This window comes from Budorcas taxicolor, chromosome 11, assembly GCF_023091745.1.
Source record: "Budorcas taxicolor isolate Tak-1 chromosome 11, Takin1.1, whole genome shotgun sequence".
Classification (NCBI taxonomy): domain Eukaryota; kingdom Metazoa; phylum Chordata; class Mammalia; order Artiodactyla; family Bovidae; genus Budorcas; species Budorcas taxicolor.
The window spans coordinates 131,340,092-131,361,536 of NC_068920.1; the positions used below are offsets into that span (position 1 = coordinate 131,340,092).

Genomic DNA, 21,445 nt, shown 5'->3' on the forward strand with positions numbered 1-21,445 from the left:
TAGTGGAGGACGGAGGAGCCTGGTGTGATACAATCCATGGGGTTACACAGAGCTGGACACAGTTTAGTGACTGAACAACAACATATTCTGTATGAGACTACAATGGTGGATACATGTCTATACACTTGTCAAAACACAAAGATTGTACAATACCCAAGTGGACCCAAACATAAGCTGTGGGGTTTAAGTGATAATGATGTGTCAATACACATTCACTAATTGTAACAAATAGGCCACCCTACTCATGTTGTCTATGATTGAAAGAGTCCAAAGGAAAAACTGAAGTATCATTACCAGAATGCATGCTAGGATGCTAAACACAGAATTCAACTGTACCAACTTACCCAAACTAGCTAGGGCTTTTTAAATTCCCTCCTCTTTGCCCCCTATGTCAGGGTCAGAGGAGAAGATTCCCAAACACCAGGCAGGTCATTCCAAAGTTGTCTTCCTGTATAGTGATTTATAGTATATCAGTATATACTATAGATAGTATAGATATATAGTATGAATAACTGAGATTCTTCATAAATATTGAGGATTGTTGATGGTGGACAGCTCTGTCTCAATGGGAATTTTCGTATGAACAGATCAAAATGAGAATGAAGCTATGGAACGTGTGACAGTCATTAAATGCTTCACATTTTAGGCAGGATATAAATGGAACATTAATATATAACAATTCTTTGGGTTGAAATCAAGTCTAGCATCTTACATTAAGAAGATTAATTAGTTAATGTTTATAAAGTACTGTGCAGATATGCCCTTTTAAAATGCTAAGTATTCTAAAAACTACATTATAGCATTTTACTAAGTGTAAAACATCTAATGTTCATCATTTCTTTGGTACAGGTTGGCAAAGATTCCTTTGGCAATGATTATATAGAAAACTTAAAACAGAATGATATTTCTACAGGTAAAATTTCATCTTTCTTAAAGTTAGTTTTTATAACTTTCTTCTGGAATCTGGCTATAAGAAAAGTCAAATATAGAATAGAGTTATTAGATCCTCCCCTGGTGGCCAGAGAACTTTTATGCTCAGCTTTGTCTAGTCTTGCTTGACTACACTTTGGTTACTTCTTACATATACATTTCTCCAGATGGGAATAAAATGGTAGGAGGTTACAAACCTTCATCTCGTAGAAATGTTTCAAAAGTAGGTGACAAGAGAAAACAGGTGCTGCATTCACAGATATTTTAAGAAAAGTCATTGAATGTCATAGCTGGAAATGATCTGAGAAACCACTGATGCTGATACCATCATTTCACAAGAGAGAAAACTAAAGGCCAGATTGGTTCTGAATGTGTCCAAGACCACACAGCTAAGCTGGAGCCAGAGCTAGGGCTAGAATGCAGGTCTCTGGCTCCAGCTCAGGGCTTTTTGCTGCTGCCAAAGGCTGCCTGATCAACATTTCCATTTACGCACCAGACCATAATCCTGATGAGATGCAAAGCTTATGAAAATGAAGAGAATCAAACAAGTTCATTTTATGAGTTTGACCTTTAGTCTTTCATCTCAAGTCTGTCATTTCTTTCACTGAAGAAAAGAAATATGGTGGTCTAGGAAAATGCACATGTACAACTGTGAATAATCTGGAGGAACTGGAAGCGGGGGTGGTTTACTGGGCTGCCACTAATGTAGAAAAAAGGCACAACGAAGTGTGAAGACTTGTATGTTCCTCATTGTGTAGGGGATGAGTATAAATTAGCACTAATTACTTATGTCTTTTTTATCATTCCAGATGGTTAAAGGTTAAAAAGTTTTTCCAAGGATTAGTGTTGCATTGAAATTGTTAAAAAATAGATTATCCCTGCCAGGCTGTACATACGTGATGATTTCTTTTTTCCTTTAGAATTTACATATCAGACTAAAGATGCTGCGACAGGAGCTGCTTCTATCATTGTCGATAGTGAAGGTATATGTTTTGCACATTGGGATATCGTTTCCAGAACTAGGGCAGAAACATCCATTTTTCACCCTGTTCCTGTGCATCTCTTACCATACCCACCACTCCAAGGCCTAATGTATGGTCTTTCCAATCTAAATATATATATTTCCTTTTATTTATACTTCCTAAGTTGATCGCTCAAATACAAAATTGTCCATCCAATATAAATGAGGTGATATAGTTGCCTCAAAATTATACTTATATTCTGTAGCATCCCATTACCCTTCATGTGAACCCAGAATTGATATTTATCTCTAAAAGTAGTTAAGTATTCATCTGTCACTTCAGTTACTAAGTAAATACATGTAAATAGATAGGTGCAAAGGAAAGTTGATGAATCATATTTATAGAATATTTACTGAGCAAATGGCAGCAACCAATTGCTTATAACTTGTCATTAGTGTTCAATTTTGTCTGCTCTTTAAATAGCAATCAAATCTCAAAAGTATATATATACAACCATGTCTGTCACGGGACCTTGCAATAGTTGAAATGTGTGTTTTAAAAACAGTAACCTTCCAGGACTTCCCTCATGGTCCAGTGGTTAAGAATCCATGCTTACACTGCAGAGGGTGCAGGTTCGATCCCTGGTTGGGGAACAAAGATACCACATGCCACAAGGTGTAATCAAAAAAAAAACAGTAACTTCTCTTTACCCTCAAGGAAAGTTTTTAGAATTTCTGCCAACTATTTTAAGTATAAAAACTCTTAAATAAGATTTTTTTTAAATCAGAGTTAATATTCAGAGAGCTTCCCACCACCCTCTGAATGGTGCTAGTGGTAAAGAATTCACCTGCCAGTGCAGGAGACAAGGGTTCAATCCCTGGGTCGGGAAGATCTCCCAGAGCAGGAAATGGCAACCTGCTCCATTATTCTTGCCTGGAAAATTCCATGGACAGAGAAGCCTGGCAGGCTACAGTCCATGGTGTCACAAAGAATCAGACAGGACTGGGCACATACACACACACACACACAATATTCAGAAGGACCAAGCATTTCATGGAGCTCCTAGGACAGAAGAACCTACTGTACTGTGAGGAGTCAGAGTACACTGTATTAAATTAGGATTTGACTGAACTGAACTGTCCTAATATGTCTTTTATTTATAATGCAGTTTCACAAAATCATTTATCACAGAAATTACGGTATTTTTAGTCTACTTTAGTGATCTCAAAGTTGCAATAACAACCCCCAAAAATATATTCTATTTAAAAACAGTAGACGAAAGTTTTCATCCTAACAACAGTCTGTGTCCTTTACTTTAAGCCATATCTTATGTAATTATCACTTTCAACAACAGCTCATTCCCTGTCTGAATCCTCTTTTTCGGTGGTGGTGGTGTTTCTAGGGATATCATCAAGTTCTATTCCTTATCTGGGTGACATAATACCATGTTTTCCATGCAAAGATATAATTTAATATTGTGTATTGGGCTGCCTATTACAGTAAACTTTGTCTGGTTTACAGCATATGGGATAAGAGCTAACACAGATAGCCAGAGAGGCAACAAGCAGCATCTTTAAGTGGAGGGATGAATAGTGGTTCTGACAAGTTAAATTTGAGGTATGAATGAGCTAGCCATATGACAGTGTCCACCAGACAGCTGTAGTCTTGGGCTTTGTCACACATCAGCCAAAGCCAGGCCAAACCCGTCAGCAACACAGAGCAGCAGTGGACAGTGGCCAAGAGAATGAAGTCACTGGAGGAGAGAGGGGAGGAGGTATGCTGTCTTCCAGGATGCAGGTACTTTGAATTTTTCCAGTACTGAGATTGGGTTTACCCTGAACCACCCCCATGTTATCAAGTCCTCCTTGGTCAACACGCATACCTGTGGTAAGAGGACAGGCCGGCACGTGTTCTGTAGTCGGAAGAGGTTTTAGGTCATGTCTATACATGATCAGCACAAGCAGCCTAGAGCACAGAAGACTGCTGCAGCCCATCCCTCTGAGTCAGGCTGTCCTATAGACTATAATGCAAATTATATCCATAAATTTACATTTTCCACTGTTGTTGTTTAGTCTCTAAGTCGTGTCTGGTGGACTGTAGCCCACCAGGATCCTCTGTCCATGGGATTTCCCAGGCAAGAATACAGGAGTGGGTTGACATTTCCTCCTCCCAGGGATCTTCCTGACCCAGGGATCGAAGCCACATCTTCTACACTGGCGGGCAGATTTTTTACCACTGAGCCACCTTTTTAGTCACATTTTAAAAAGTAAAAAGGACCAGGTAAAATGAATCTTAATATATTGACTTAACCCAAAATACTATCCTTTCAACATGTAATCAAAATGTTCTTTAAAATTAGTGAGCTATGTTACCTTCTTTTCTTAGTACACAGTCTTTGAAATCTGCTGTTGTGCAACTGAAGCTCATCTCAGTTGGAACGAGCCACATTTCAAGGGCTCAATCACCACACATGGCTTGTACTCATGACTACCCTAAGGGACAGCACAGCTCTGGAGACTTCACCTGACAGAGAAAATGCACCACCACCGCACCCCCGCTTGGGTCAGACTGTAGAGAGTGGCTCCAAGTGATGAGCATACAAGAGTCCTCAGTCCTGCTTCTGTTTGATCTAGTACAGTACAGGCCAGATATCACTGTCTCCCTACTTACCTAGTACAGTTTTTATCTGTTTAATATTATAAAATGTGTTTTGATTTACAAAATCACTTTGCAGAATACCCTGGGACATACGCATGAACTGACTGCATACTACAAAGCATTAGTTTTTAGCATTAAGCAAGCTTCTTCCTGTTTATACTCATCATTATGACATCTGTCATTTAGGATTCAGAATCTTTACCATATACCTTGTATCAGCCATTTCCCGTAAGAGAAACTATTTTAAGTATGTTATGTATAATTTATCAGCTAATATTCTGTGTACATAAGAATACTGAAAGGGAAATCTGGTTTTTTTTAGATTTTGCTCAAGATGATAAGAATAATATGATTCCTACAGAGATATAAAAGAAGGTCCATGGGGAATACAAAATTTAACCTGAATGGCTTAGAAATATTAAAACTCATACTTATAACATTTTTTATATAATGGTTTTCTAAGGGTGAATGTAACACTGCAGGATGTTGTTGCTTGATTTTGCTTGATTTTTAATATAAACGTCTAGAAATTCTTTATAGGCCAGAATATCATCGTTATAGTAGCTGGAGCAAATTTACTTTTGAATACAGAAGACCTGAGGGAAGCAGCCAGTGCCATTAGCAGGGCCAAAGTAATGATCTGCCAGCTAGAAGTAACTCCTACAACTTCTTTGGAAGCCCTGAGAATAGCCCACAGCAATGGAGGTAATTTTACACATTTGTCTTTCCTTCTATAAAGCTTTTATCACTGTCTCAGTGAAAGTTAACTTTTCAAGTTAAGCAATGCCATATTTTTCTGCAGTAAAATATTTTCTCCCATCTGAGATTCACTGCCTTCCTGTAGTTCTCAATAATGTTAGAAAACCTTACAAATGGGGAGGGGAGAAATAACACGAGTAGTATTTCTGATATTCTGAAATATAAATCTCCAGTCTAGTTAGCAGAAATAACTCAAGTAGTAACTGGAATCTTTGAAAGAGCCCCTTGTCCAAGATATACTCCAAGTAGTAGAATGAGTTCCATTCTGAGAAACAGAGTTTAAGCTGCAGGTCATGGAGAATCACTGCCCAGGTGCACCTGGATAAACAGCTCAAGGACTGAAGATTAAATCTTCCTCCGTTTTGTAAAACCTTATCATCTTTTCTAAAAACAACAAAAGATTATTTATATGTAATATTTTCTATGTTGTCAATGTCCTTTAAGTAGCTCTTTTTGTTTTGTTTAATCTTAGACTTTGGAAGTTTTCAAACACACAAAAGCAGGCAGAATTCTATAAGGAAACCCATGACCCAGCTTTGACAGTTGTCAACTCATGGTTAATCTTGATTCATCTGTTCTCTCACCCACTCCCCTTCTCTCACCCCCAACATATAACAAACTTGAAAAAAATCTAAGTAGTTTCTTTCTGTTTGCTTCTTTTTTTTTTTTTTTACTACTGACTAATAGGAAATCATCTGAGTTAGAATCCCATTTCTGTTCCTTGTTAGCTTTATAATCTTAGCAGAATTATCTGATTTTTTTGAGCCATATCTGTTAAATGCATATAGACATATTCTCCTACAGAATTGTTCTAAGAATGAAATAAAATAAAATAGGATGCCAAGTTTGGTATAGTACTTCTCAGTAGACACCAATTTTCTTCCCTCTTTCACTTCTTTTTTTAAATTAAAATTAGGATAATATCCTGATTCCAGTACCCTTTAGTGAAAAAAATCAAAATAAAATCTATCCACTTATCTAAGACAGTGGCTTCTTCTTGATATTGTGGCCATAATTTTGTCTTATACTAAGAAGAAAATAGGGAGAGAACCACACTGACTTTTCCAGATCAAACTTTCTCATCAAGACAAAAAGGAAAAAAAGAAAAAAGTGTGTGTGTGTGTGTGTGTGTGTGTGTGTGTGTGTGTGTTTATAAGTGCTTTCTCTCAAAGTATAAGTGTTCTACATAGCAATAAATGGAAAATAAGTTACCGAAATGATTTTGTGGAGAATTTTAAAATGTATGTCCTGATTTAACAAATTTTCTCTTGACAAAACAACATGCTGTGGCAAATTCTTACTGACATTTAATGTATTTCTAATGGACTTGAAGCTGTCAGGAAGAATTTTGAGCCAAAACTCATTTGGTTATGTTTTCTTAGGGTGTCACAGATAAAGTCTAAGGCTTATGGTGAACATTCTCCACACTGCACTCATCGTAATCAGGTGATGTGAGTACAATGAGCCACTTCACTCAAGCTCTTATCTTCCTTGTATAGGTCAAAGCATGTTCTCATGTAACTTCTCTTCTTTTCCTGCTATCCCTCGCTTCTCAGAGATGACTCTTCCTTCTGTCCTAGTCTAATAGCCTGTTACCTACCCAGCTTGTGGAGGAGAGAAAGGTACAGCAACCACAGTGGAAGAGCTAACCTTTCACAGGTGAGGCTAGAGTTATCTGGATGGGCAGGCAGCCTGACCCGGGCAGTCGTTTGGTTGGGGTCCAGCGGTGTTTCCTCTGTTATCTGCCAGGCAGTTTTTCTGTTGAGGAGCTGGAGGACCTGGGGCATCAGGAACGAGCAGGAGTAGGTGATGGAGGGCCACAGTCCACCTAGTCTACTTCACATTTTTCCTGAGAGCCAGCGTGCCTCAGGAAATTCTGCATGATCTTTCTTATATTGTAATATTGGGACTATTTTTCCTGCCTGGAAAATCCCATGGACGGAGGAGCCTGGTAGGCTGCAGGCCATGGGGTCACTGAGGGTCGAACACGACTGAGCGACTTCACTTTCACTTTTCACTTTCATGCATTGGAGAAGGAAATGGCAACCCACTCCAGTGTTCTTGCCTGGAGAATCCCAGGGACGGGGGAGCCTGGTGGGCTGCCGTCTATGAGGTCGCACAGAGTCGGACACGACTGCAGTGACTTAGCAGCAATACCTGCACCTATATGTACTTTACAGTTTAGAAAGCACTTTCATACATATTTGATCCTCAGAAAAGCCTTATGACAAAGTAAGGCATGCATTATTCTCCCAGATTGAAGAGGAGAAGATAGAGAGGTTAAGTAATTAGCTCAACCAAAGTCACTGTAGAAACCACAATTCCAGACTCCAAGACCCAAGTTCTGTGTCCTAGGGCAAACTTTAAATAAAGAAACTGCCGTGTCCCATTGATTTCAAGGAACTGAGCCTTTATGAAGAGTATCTCTAGAAAAGTGAAACCAATGAATTATAATACTCTCTAACATGTAGCCTAAGCTTTCAGTGTTATTACTGCTTAAGTCACAGAGACAAGACCCTACAGTGTTTTCGGCAGTGTGTCCCCTGCTACTGCTACTGCTAAGTCACGTCAGTCGTGTCCGACTATGTGCAACCCCACAGATGGCAGCCCACCAGGCTCCTCCATCCCTGGGATTGTCCAGGCAAGAACACTGAAGTGGGTTGCCATTTCCTTCTCCAGTGCATGAAAGTGGAAAGTGAAAGGGACGTCGCTCAGTCGTGTCTGACTCTTAGCGATCCCATGGACTGCAGCCCACCAAGCTCCTCTGTCCATGGGATTTTCCAGGCAAGAGTACTGGAGTGGGGTGCCATTGCCTTCTCCCGCCCACATAAAACACATACCCAAGCAACCGTGCACACGTGTGCCTTTGTCTAGTATCCAGCTGGTCCGTTTGGTACTTATCATAGCTTAGATTCTATACTATGAGTGGTGTGGGTGTGTGTGTGTTTGATTTAATGTGTCTTCATTCTCACCTGAGAGAAGTGTATAGTACAGCAGAGTGGCACTGGTTTAGGAGTCATGAAGTATGGCTTTGAATTCAGAATCAAATCACTTACTAAATGGAGGACCTCGTGCAAGTACGTCAGTTCCTCGCACTGGGCCTGTTTCTTGCGTGAAACATGGGGATCGGACTGAGAGCCCTCACATTCCTTTAATGTTGTAATGTGAGAGTGGGCTGATCACAGAGCAGAACAGGCAGAGAATGAAGATCTGTTGAACACTGAGTGTCCTGTCCATTGCCCAGGGCTGGCATAGGTGCTGATCAGCATTATTCCATCTACAAGAAAGATGGTAAAATCATTGTCGTCATCCATTGACGACAATAAACCCATTGCCATGGGTTTATTTCACAACTCCCTTATCTCTTTATTGATAAGCAATGAGGTTTGAACTAAACACATTATACAACTGGATTATATATCAGGTGTTAAAATACAGAGAAGAAAGTTCCCCCTCCATCTTTGTATATACTGTCTCAGAATTTACCAAAATGAAAGCATTGGTTTTACGCAACACCTGCAATGTCAAAAATGACTTGCGATCCCTCCACAGCCCTCTCCTGTCTAAGTCACAGTGTTGTGAGGGAGGCCCACAGCAGAGCTGGTGCTGCAGCTGCTTGTGATGAAATTATGCATGTTGGTTCTGGTCTTTATATCCATTTTAAAGCAAATGGAACATTACAGGAACAATTATAAATAATTGAAATTGTAAGATCGCCAAGAAATTAAATTCTAGGTAGGATACAAAATATCTTTTAATGCCACTTTAGTCCTTTTCCATTTAGCAAACCAGGCTTCTTGGCTGACCACCTTGACTTTGATGACATGGTTCAGCACATCACCCAAGCTTTGGGTGTTTTTGTTGCCCAAGTCACAGAGAAGAAGCTCTAGAGTGAGAGACTGCCTAGCCAGTGTTTTGGGTAGCCCAACTGTCCCATGGTTTCTTTACTTACGGTGATGTCTTCTCCTGTTTCTCTGAGCTCGCTCGCAGGCCCTTCTTAACTATCCAGCCCCTACCTTTCATGCTGACATCATTAAGAGTCAGCTTCATTTTCCTGTCTTTGCCTGTACAATTGCCTTCCTGGGCCTCACCAGTTCCTCACTGATATTACTGTGCCAGCCATCAACAGCCTAAGACAATCGGGAGTTTAGTCCATTGTACATAGTAATGAATAATAATTACTGTCAGGTGCCGTCTGTCACCTCTGCAGCTCCAAGTTACTCCACGGCATTGCACATCCTGTGTTCTCTAGTTTCACATGGTTCCAGGATGACATCATTTTTTTTTCCATCTTGACTATTACAAGTTTGCATTCTTCTTTGATGAGCTCCATCTACTGATTCTTCGTTTTTTCATCATGGTAAAGTATCCATGCTTATTTATGGTAGCATGAGCCAAAGAGGATCCTTTCTTTATGGCAGTTTTTTCCTCCTAAATTTAGTTATTAGTTGGACTCTAACCCTATGTATTCAATTTCTTTTGGTAAGAATGCTTCCCCTTAGTAAGATATAGGCAAATAAGATTTGACTGGTTTTTATACAGTATTTACAGTCAAATTAAATTGCGGAATTTCTCAATCCAGCCATTATTGCTTAAAATTCAATGTAACTGTTTCTTTAAAATTTGTTTTTTTATTGTGAAAAAGTTCAAATATTTGTGAACATATAGAGGATAGTATGGTAAACCCATATATACTATCATTTAGCTTCAACAATTATCAACACTTGGCCAATCTTGTTTCACTTATACCTTGGATCATTTTGAAATGAAACCAAGACATTATCATTTCACTCAGAGTGTACTTGTTTCTTGATGTGAGATATTATATATATTTTAAGAGTTATGTCTTTGCATGGTATATAGCAGCTACTCTGCTATGGTCAGATTTATTCTCAGCCTTTTGTAACTAATCACATTAATTTAGTGAGTAACCTCTCAGACTTTTTTCTCTTCTGTGTAAGTGTATAAATATAAATACACATATAGTTATATTTTATTTCTTTTGTTTAAAAAAAGAGGGGAATCTTACCACAGACTTTACTATAATACTTTTTTTTTCTACTTATAAATAAATTATAGAAGTCTTCCTATGACAAAACAGAGATCTGCTTCATTTTTTTGAGTAGCAGTGGGGAGTATTTGTCATAATTTTTTATCTACTCTGATAGATACTTAGTTTCTTTTGTTTTTTTTCTGTTACAAGCAGAGCTGAATGAACACTACTGTACCTCATCTTTGCAGGCCTGGGTGTGTGTGTGTAGGACAGGTTTAGAAAAGGAATTACTAGATCAAGGCTCTTTTGCAATGAAATGGAACTTTTATAAGAAAAATTACTCGGTCCCGTTGTTCCATCCTGACAGCTTGCTCTAACCTGTGCTCAGAGCTGCTGGGTGCAGGATTGAGGATCAGATAGGGTGAGCTATGGTGTTTCAACTCTATGCCTGCAGAAAATAGGGAACAACATATTTGTTTTGAAAACCTAAAAACTAAATGGATGTTTTAGAATGCTGGGCAATGAGGGCCTTTATGCATAATTGACATCTCTGAGACCTTGCTGAAGTGTGTAAACCAATGAGAGAGATTTTTGCCGGGATCCAAACTCCAACAGAAGGCAGACAAGATGGGTGGACAGGCAGGGGTATGGGGCTATGGCTAAAGGACAATATAATAACAGTAATAATCCTTTACTTTTGTACAACACTTTACAGTTTACACAGGGCTTTTACATCCATTTTCTAATTTAAGCTTCACAATAGCCCTGTGTAAAAATATGAGCAGCCAAAAATATACCATAGAATTTCTGTGGGTGGACATTCTAGATTCTCAAATAATGAAAATGTGGGAATAGTGTTGGCCTACAAACCGCTGGTCAACATCCACCAACCAAACCAAAATGTTGAGTAAGACCAAAGAAGGTGCAGCCATACACCAGCTTGCTTCCCCAGGCAGAAGGAGTGGACAGCTTTCACTAGCCACGTGCGAATACACATCTTCCCCAGGAACGTGGATGGATCAGCACCAAACTAACCACGGGAGAGCCACTTGCAGAACTTGTTACTATGCACACTCACTGACCTTACCCCCAGAGAGTCTGATTCAGTGAAGGTGGAGCCTAGAAATCAGGCATTTTAATAAGCTCTCCCAGCGAGGCTGATATGCAGCCAAGTTTGTGAACCACTGTTCTAGAAGAGTCTCTGAGGACTGCAGCTAGAGTATTTTACTCTGTGGGTTTATAGTAAATTGGAGTTACTAAACACATAAGGCAGTGGACCTGGGTAAGGAAAAGACGACCAACCAAGAAACCAACACAACACTATGGTAAAGCAACTATCCTCCAATTAAAAATAAGGTTAAAAAAAGACTGACCAACCTAGTCAGGTATTCTGGTGGATACATAAGTGTTTTGACAGAAGGAGAACTTCCTGTGAATGTAATTTTTAAATACTTCTTTTTAATGTTTACAAAGTTCCACAACAAAGACTATTGTTAAATACTGTGCATTGGCATGGGGGGCTTGTGTTGCTATGAACAGAGTCCTGGCCTAGAGAGGCAACCACTTGAGAAATGTCTAAACCCTAGACTTCAAGCTAGAGGACCCTGGTTGGGACCCCGCTTAACCATCTCCCAGTGTGTGTCCTCAGGCTGACCTCATCTCTCTGAGGCTCACTTTCCTCCTCTGAAAAATGTACTTCCTCTGACACTGTGATGGCTGTGACATTCTCATTTTTCCTCTTTCTGCTGTCCCCATCCATTCTCCCCTTGTAGTCTCCTATTCAGAGCTAGCTCTCAGCCTCTGATTGAATTTCTCCTCCTTTATCAGTCTTTACTTTATGTTCCCAGATTGCCCATAGAGCCAAGATTGTAAGCTTTTGTGTGAATGTGCATGGTTGCCTGAGTACGTGGAATATATTTGTAAGATATTAAAAAAAATAGGTGCTCAAAACATGCATATGTACATGACCCTCCTACTTACTATCCTTACCAGGAAATTTTTGAGCTCTTCATTGTTTCCTTTCTATCATGTCTTTATTTTTTTCCTGGAAAATGGATTTACGAACTTGCCTTGCGACTAAGTGCTTAAAGTAATCTGCAAAAATGTTCACCAGCCTGCATGTTCACATTTGCACGTGTCCTTTCATGCCACATCATTTAAATTCTTCTTTAATGTTCTTCTTGCTCTTTGCCAGAACGTTGTTACCACCTTAGTTGTAAATACTGCTGCTTGCCCTTGGGGCTGAAATGTTGTAAAGTAAAAAGCAGACCAAATGGACATAAGAAGGAATTGATACTAGGCTGTCACGGAGATTGAGAGGCCAAACTTTTCTACATCTATAACTAAGTCGATTTTTTAATCTGCTGGGGAAAATGGTTGTACTTGGGGGTTTCCCTTACTGAATGTTCACAAATGCACCATGTTAAAAATGATAACCACAGAACTCCCTTTTCACTTCTTTGTAGTGAAAACATTGTTCAATCCGGCGCCTGCCATTGCTGACCTGGACCCCGAGTTCTACACCCTCTCAGATGTGTTCTGCTGCAATGAAAGTGAGGTAAGGATGGAAGGTTGTGCTCCTTCCTTGAGAGACCAAAAGACTTTCATGTATGTGGATAAAGCAAAGAATCCAGGACTAACCACATGAACTGTATTGCATGTGAATTCTTGGGCATAATGAAAACAGATTTTTTTGGTTGACTGGGATGTAGAAAAAAGGAAAGTAGTGAGTCCTAGAAGAAAAAGGATTCCCTGAGTCATACCCATGTTCTGTTTTATTGTTTAATCATTCCATAGTCTATGGACTAATTACCATTGGAACTGCCAGAGAGAGCAAACAAAAATATGACACCCAGTTAAACTTGAATTTCAGACAAACAAGAAATAATATACTAAACATACTATAAAATTATTTGTTGTTTATCTGAAATTCAAGTTTAACTGAGAGTCCTATATTTTATCAAGCAGAGCTATTAATAATTAACATATAACCCTGTAGCATCTGCTTCGTTCTGTTGTGAAGACCCTGTGACTGCATTGGTAGACAGACACAGGTTCTCCATTGCTGCCATGGGAAGACCTTGGTGGCCACTCCGTTGGGGAACCACCCTCGCAGTCCATCTGAGGGTCATAATGTATATATCTGCATAAAATGTCTATATAGATTCATATCATGCCACTCATTCTGAAGTATTTTAGGGAAAAAATTTCCATGTTTTCCCTTGTATCGACCAGACAGTTTTAGACCAGCACTCACCCCCACCATGGTGAGGCAAGACCTATTATACAACGCAACATACAGAGAAAGACAGTTTATAATTAATAAACTGTAATAGTAGTTTTCCACTTGGTACAAAGGCCGAATGGAGGTTTTTAGGATTTCCTGATCTGCCTTTTGGTTAAGTTCATCTCTCAAGAACATAAAGGAAATAAGAAAGAAGACTGCCACAAGGAGAATAATTTTAAGAAGCCACAAATAGGTTATGCAATATTTTTGAGCAACCATCACAGCCAAACATTGTGTTGGGAAAAAGAAACTGTGGGAGATAGTGGCCATTTCACAATAAGATGTTAGACTAACCTCAACTGCCAAACTGGTTGAGATTTCCCTGTTAGACACTTACAGAGCATCACTGTTTATTCTTCAAACACTCATCACAGCTCGGATTCCTTATTCAGTACCTCCGTCTTCTCCTGGAAGGGCATGGACATCTCTTATTCACTGTTGTATCCAATGGCTATCATTGCTGCACAATCGATTACCCTCACATCCAGTGGCTTACAACAACAGTAACTATGTCCATCATGGTTTCTGTGCATCAGGAATTGAGACAGGACCCAGCATGGTTCGTTTCTCCTCTGTAATATCTGAGGGTCTCAGCTAGAAGACTCAAAGACTGAGGGCTGGAATCATCTAAGGCTTCTTTCACCCATATGCTGGCTGCTGGCCAGAGCACTTCTGCTTGTGGCCTGGGCTTCCTCACAAGATGGAAGTTAGGTTCCCACTAGATCCAGTCTCCTAAGGAAGGGTGAAGGAGAGAGTGCAAGAGCCCGGCAGAAGACATGGTAGCTTTTATGTGACTTTTGTAAGTCACAGAGTGTCTCTTCTAGCCCATTCTAATGATACATAGGAAAGTACACCCTGGTACCCTCTCAACAGAAGATTTTCATTGTCACAGTGTGAAAAGAGCATATACAATGTGATAATATATTGATAGTTATCTTTGGAAATTATCACCTTTTATATTATATTTGGAACGTAGTTGGCACCTAGTAAATCCTTATGGAATGAATGAACAAATGAATTGAACTCTGGTCTTTAAGGAAACTGACCTCAAAAACTTCATGGAATAAAAAAAAATTTTTAACTTAACATTCTCATGGATGACTTCTAATCATGATAATCATGTAAATTCATGCTCTAAGATATGCCTTGTGCACCACACACAAACCACTGATACATAAATGTAAAAAGAGACAACAAAAACATACTTACAAGCTCAAAAACAAGATAAATAACGCTACAGATCAGAAATGGAACAGAATCACAGAGCATTTAGCCCTGGGTATGCTGTACTCCAACCCCAGAAGCTGGCATTGGTGGCTGGATGGGTAATGGGCACTGAAAGGGTGCTACTCATGGGACCATGGCGCAGTGCCCATGGCTGGAAACCAGAAGTGCTGGGCTAAGGCTTCCCTGCTAAGGCAAAAGAGTGGTGGAAGCTGCTATGCCGAGAACACATCGAAGGCTCCCAGCATGTGGAGAGAGGAGAACAGAGAGACTGCCTCAGATCAGAAAGAAAACCAAGCCAACTGATAACGTAGAGATTGGACGGGCAGTACAGTATCGCCAAGAACCCCAGCAGAGGAACTCCCTGTTGTCGATGTAACATCTCGCTCTGGTTTAGAGACCCCTGGGGACCTAGTGGATGCAGCCATGAAACCACTAGAAAGGCAGAGATAGGCCTGGTGGGAGTGAGAGCTGCAGATGCTCCACCTCACTGCGAGCAGTGAGCCTGCGGATGGAGAAACGTACTGCTGCGAGAGATCCAGCAGAATCAACAGTCTCAAGAGGAAGTTGCCCAAGATGAAATCCAAATAATAAAACAGTGCAAAACAGACTTTAAAATAAGCATGGTCAAGATTCTCATTCATTAAAAAAGGAGAACACAGGGAGCTCAACCTGGCACCCTATGACAGCCTAGAAAGGTGAGATGGAAAGGTGAGATGGAGTGGGATGGAGGGGCGGTTCAAGAGAGAGGGAACATAATGTATACTTGCGGCTGATTCACACTGGTGTTGGCAGAAACCAGCACAACACTGTAAAGCAATTATCCTCCAATTAAATTTTTTTAAAAAAAGAAGAAATTGTGAAAGAAAAACAGAATTGAAGTGATGGTATGTAAATATGAAAACCAACCAATCAGAAGTCTTGAAAATGAAAAAACAGTCAATGAAAAAATTTTTAAAGCACTCATAGAAAGATAAACATTAAACTGGGATGAAGAATTTGCAAACTGAAAGAGAGTCTTGATCAGTTCACCTGGAGGAAGAAAACTCAATTCTCCTGGAAAACAGTACAGAAAGAAAAATAGTTAACTATTAAAGAGGAAATTAGAGAAATGAAGGACAGCTTGAGAGGCTTCAACATGCGTCAAACTGCACTGAAGGAAGACGAGAATGGAACTGAAGAGAAACTCTAGTAGAGGAAAAACTGCAGGGTGTTTTCTAGAATTGAGAAAAGACATGAGCCCTCAAAACATCAAAAGTATATTAAAAGCACCATATAAAGTAAATAAATATAACTTTCTACTGATGTACATTTTACTGGAACTGTATAAAATCAAGGAGTTTAATAAAGATTAAAATATTTTTAAACAGCTAGAGGAAAAAAGATTACATATAAATATCAAGAATATCCAATACATCATTGCTTATAAAGGGGGAAAATGGAAAAAAATGAAAGTGTCCATGAAAAGGAGAACAGATTTTGTTTAAACTGTAGCATATTTGCAGTATGGAATACAGAGCAGTTTTTTTTTTTAAGCTATATATATCAACACAAATTTTTAAATGTTAAGAGGAAAGCTACATTGCTGAATAATATATGTGGAAGATATCATTTAACTTTTTTAAAGAAAAATATTAGAAGAAAATAAAGTACAATTTAATAAAATAAAGTAAAATTTATTAAAGGTGGGTGGTAAGTACATGAGGATTTATGCATTATTTTTCATGTTCAAGATTTTTTCATTAAAGAATAGCTGTTTAAAAGGTTTTTTAAAAACCACAAGAAATCAATGTTTCTGAAAATGAACCATCCAGCTCAACGTACATAAGTGATCCCAGTAATGAAGATCAATGCAAACCTTCTTTTATATAAAAAGAAAAAAGAAAGTGGCCTCACAGTATAACCCACTCAGACTGAAAGGGTCTATGGAAAAGATCAGGTTGGGGGATACATGGTGAGGTTAGTGAAACCTGTGCTCTTGGGAAAATTGACACTAAGAATGAGCAGACACTGAGATGATTTATAGGCAGCAAGAAAGGTTAATCTGGGCACGTTTGGAGCAAGCACAGGAAGGGACAGACCCACTCTTAAGTAAATATAGTATATGATTAAACTGTAACACAGAAAAGACAGAATCTGGCTATAAACTTTTTAAGTCAAAAAGCATCACATGATTCATCTAGTCCAGTGTATTTTCAGCTGCTTATCTCAAAACCATAAAGGTTCCCTGGAGATGCTGGCTGGGTACCTAGTGGGCAAGGAAGCAGGACTGCAGCCCTTCACCCCTACTTCAGCTAGAGACTTGTTTATATTATGGGAGAAACTACTGATCCTGTCCAAGCCCCACATCTTACAGATTTTATGTGACCTGGAGAAGTTTCCACAGTGAGTGAGAGGTGGAGGTCTCTGAATGTCAGCGCATTGCTTTTTCTGCTATATTTCAGAGCCTCTCCTACTGTGCTTCCATCTTCTCAAGCAAAACAAACAGAAGAAATGAATGGTTTGCAAACTAGTAATATGAAAAAGGCATTATGGCCCAAGAGAGGACTAAATGGATTTAGCTGTGAAAGTTATGGGTATGATTTACATCAAAAATCATTGGCAGTGGCCCCTTGCTTCCTTCTTTTCCTCCCTTCCCCCTTCCCTTCTTTCTTTTGTGAAATTCTCTTTGCTTCCCCTAACTCTTTGTTATGAAAATCATCATAAATAAGGAAAAGCTGAATGGGCAATGAATACTCATATCCTCTCCACCTAATCAGTTGTTACTATTTTGCCCCTGTGTGTATTTATTTTTGTTTTGGTTGAATTATTTGAGAGTAAGCTGTAGACATGATCCCTCAACCCTGAACACTTCAGTTTGCATCTCCTAAGAGGAACCACAATACTATTATCACACCTAGGAAAATTATCAGTGATTCTATACTATCATCTAATATTCAGGCCACATTCAAATTTTCCCGGTTGTCTCAGGAACATCTTTTATAGCTTTTTTGTTGTCACTGTTATTATTTCATTTATTTTCCTGAGCCAGTATCCACCAGTGTTTGCCATGGCCTTGGTTGTTATGAAAAAGAAGGGAGACATCTCCTAGAGAAACAGATCTAATCTAGAAGTGGACCCAGTCACTTATTCTCAACACTGTTTCTTTTCTCTTTTGTGTATTTCAGGCTGAGATTCTGACTGGCCTTGAGGTTGGCAGCCCCACAGATGCTGGGAAGGCTGCATTGGTGCTCCTGGAAAGGGGCTGCCAGGTCGTAATCATCACCTTAGGTGCTGAAGGATGTGTGATGCTATCACAGACAGAACCTGTCCCAAAGCACATTCCCACAGAGAAAGTCAAGGCTGTGGATACTACGGTAGGTTTTTCAATTTCAGAATCCTTTTGGCCTTTGAAAATCATCATTTAGTAACTAAGATACTGCACCTGAATTTTTGGATCATGCGGTAGAGGCCCCAAGAGGTAATATGTTGGAAGAGAAAAACAATCAATCAGGTTGGAGAACTGTATCTTAACCCTCTCTAGCCCACTGTGGGACTTTATACAAGTCCCTTAGCCTCTCTGAATCAGTTCCTTCCATAAAATGAATATCAGTAAAATTATACCCATATTACCTTTATTCGTTCATTCATTGAATAAGCCTTGATTGAATACCTGCTATATGCCAGTCATGTATTAGGTGCATATATATATAGTGATGTACAAGACAAAGTCTGTGCCCTCATGGGGCCAGATTTTTAAACAATAAGCACACTGCCGGATCTTACAAGCCTCTTGCCTAGAATGAAATAGCAAGGAGCACTAGTTACTACTGTATTATATGTATATAATAGATAATATATTTAATTTATTATATATTGTATGTTTTATTATATTTATACAGTATGTTTATTTATTTTGTTGCTTAGGAAAGACTTTAAAATGTGGGTCATTTATCCAAAAAGAAGCTTATGGGCATTTGATAACGTTTTAGATACAAATATGCATTGAAATACATAAGTGTAAGGAGTACTTCTATTACATAAAATTATATCCTGAATGCTTTTTAAAATGTGCTTTATCAGGAATTTGATAAACTATACTTAGCAGTATTATTCTCATCATATTTATTTATTTCTGAAACCACTAGTTTTTCTGCTTTGTCGAGAAAGACAGTAACTTGCATTTGAGAGACTCCATTTAGTTCTGAACTCAGTCCTCCATTGAGTAACTGAAGTTGCTCAGTCGTGTCTGACTCTTAGCAATCCCATGGACTGTAGCCTATCATGCTCCTCCTTCCATGGAATTTTCCAGGCAAGAATACTGGAGTGGGTTGCCATTTCCTTCTCCAGGGGATCTTCCCGACCCAGGGATTGAACCCAGGTCTCCCACGTTATAGACAGACGCTTTACCGTCTGAGCCAACAGGGCAGTCCTCTATTAGACTAAAACTATTCCAGGTCCTGAACTAGAGCAGAAGAGTTTGTTCTCTTTTGCTGAAAATAAAACGAAGGGTCCTTGCAAAGCTGTCGGACCTCTGGCTGCCGAGAAGTGGCTCAGCCTCTGCTTTCAGCACCTGTGTCAGTCACAACTCCAGAAGCACAACCTAAATGACTTAACTCAGAACAAGGGATGTATCTGGTGCACATAAGTAGAACATTCAAAGAGGCAGAATGCAGAGACTAAACCGTGTCCTCAGGACTCACTTGTTCACCCTTGCCTGTCAGGTCTGCTTGCCTTGTGGTGGGCTTTGAGCTCAGACCGGCATCCTCTGGGTGGTAGACCCTAGCAGCCCCCTTCTCGCACTGTGTCTCACATCATGATCCCATCCCTGATGTCAAATGAAAATCAAAGAGCTCTTTTCAGAGGATGGGAAGTAGATACTGATCAGGGAAGGCCACCTGTGCCCACCACAGAACATTCATGTGGAAATGCACTGCTTGGGTATAGGACTGATTGGAGAAACTAGCCTTGGAAATGTTCAAATTGGAATCAATAGTAATAATGCTCAGTAATTTCATGTTGAAGAATTGGCTTTCACAGATCAGGATGGATTATAACTTTGAGCATCAAAGTGCACACATATAGCCACGTGCACCAAGGTTTTCACACTTCATTGATACTGTCTTGTGCCCTTTCATTTGGTTTCTGAGCTCCTGCAGATAATTTTTAAGGTTCAGGAAAGGTGAGAGACAGTGATAGTTTAGAGAAAAGAGATTACTTAATACTTGGAGGGAAGAGAGAGAAGATGAGATCAGGAAGATCAGGGTGCTGGATCAGGATTGACAAGTTTTTTCTGTGAAAAGCCAGGTGGTAGAGTTTTAGGCTTTATATGCCATATGCATACATGCTGTGTTACAACCACTCAGCACTATCGTGGTAACATGAAAGCATCTGTAAACAACTTTGTATGCTCTTGAAATTAAGTTAATATTAATCTAAACTAGGTTAAGTTAAGGTGTTCATTGGAATCACCAACTAACTACAATTGCTAAGAACAAAAAAGAAAAAATCAAGATAGTTAAATTGTACACTGGAAAATATCTATTAAACACAAAGGAAGACAGTAATGGAGGGACAGAGGAATAAAGATACTGAAAGATATGCTGTTGTAAACTGGGATAAAACTAAGACCGAGGAAGATATAGGGTTCAGGAAACAGGTGATGCAACTTGATACTGAAGAATTTATTTGCAGGGCATCATTGGAGAAACAGACATAGAGAACAGACTTATGGACATGGGGAGAGGGGAGGAGAGGGTGAGATGTATGGAGAGAGTAACATGGAAACTTACATTACCATATGTAAAATAGAGAGCCAACAGGAATTTGCTGTATGCCTCAGAAAACCCAAACAGGGGCTCTGTATCAATCTAGAGGGATGGGATGGGGAGCGAGGTGGAAGGGAGGTTCAAAAGGGAGAGGATATACCTATGGCTGATTCATGTTGAGGTTTGACAGAAAACAACAAAATTCTGTAAAGCAATTATCCTTCAATTAAAAAATAGACTAATTAAAAAGAGAGAGAGAGAGAGAGAAGTCAGTGACACTGAAGGAAAGGTCCAGGACAATAGCTATGAGGAAACACCATCCTCAGTGAGTCCAGATTAGAGCAGGAGCTTAGCGGGCTCTTCCATTCCAGAAGGAATGTCTTCCAGAAACAAAAAAGAAACAAGGAAAAAGAAAGAAATAGTGGAATATCCAGCTATCCAGTGTGTTTGAATATGCCCAGAGATTTTTAGCTCTCTTGCAGAATTTGAGGGTGGAACAATAATTAATTAATCAAACATGGAGATTATAATCATATTGTGAAAATGGAAAGATAAAGTGAGTGTGTATTTGCGTGCACATCAGGGAAGATAAGAGAACTAAATGCTCATCTTCCTTAGCTAGAATTCAACAGATAATATCTAAAACAGATTTTTTAAAAAACCACACAGTATAAACACTCCAAGAAATAGAAGATAAAAACAGAGGAAAGCAACAAAAGAATTTAAAGTATTTCCTTTACAGAAATGGGAATGGAGAGGAATGGGCATTTACACTTTAAGCTTTGTCTTTTAGTGTACATCCACTATATATATGGATGGCTTGGATTTTTTTTTTTAATGGCAGAACACAATGAGGTACCATTTCACACTCACTAGGATGGCCATA

General features: G+C 39.3%; 1 protein-coding gene across 1 annotated transcript in view; it reads left to right on the forward strand.

Annotated features, from left to right (window-relative positions):
• RBKS (ribokinase) overlaps positions 1 to 21,445 on the forward strand; it is a 100,658-nt gene that overhangs the window by 47,748 nt on the left and 31,465 nt on the right. Inside the window, exons 3-7 of the mRNA XM_052647955.1 lie at positions 850 to 913; positions 1,851 to 1,913; positions 5,091 to 5,255; positions 12,768 to 12,859; positions 17,980 to 18,168. Of these exons, the coding sequence (XP_052503915.1) occupies positions 850 to 913; positions 1,851 to 1,913; positions 5,091 to 5,255; positions 12,768 to 12,859; positions 17,980 to 18,168 (573 nt within the window). The remainder of the gene's footprint in view (positions 1 to 849; positions 914 to 1,850; positions 1,914 to 5,090; positions 5,256 to 12,767; positions 12,860 to 17,979; positions 18,169 to 21,445) is intronic.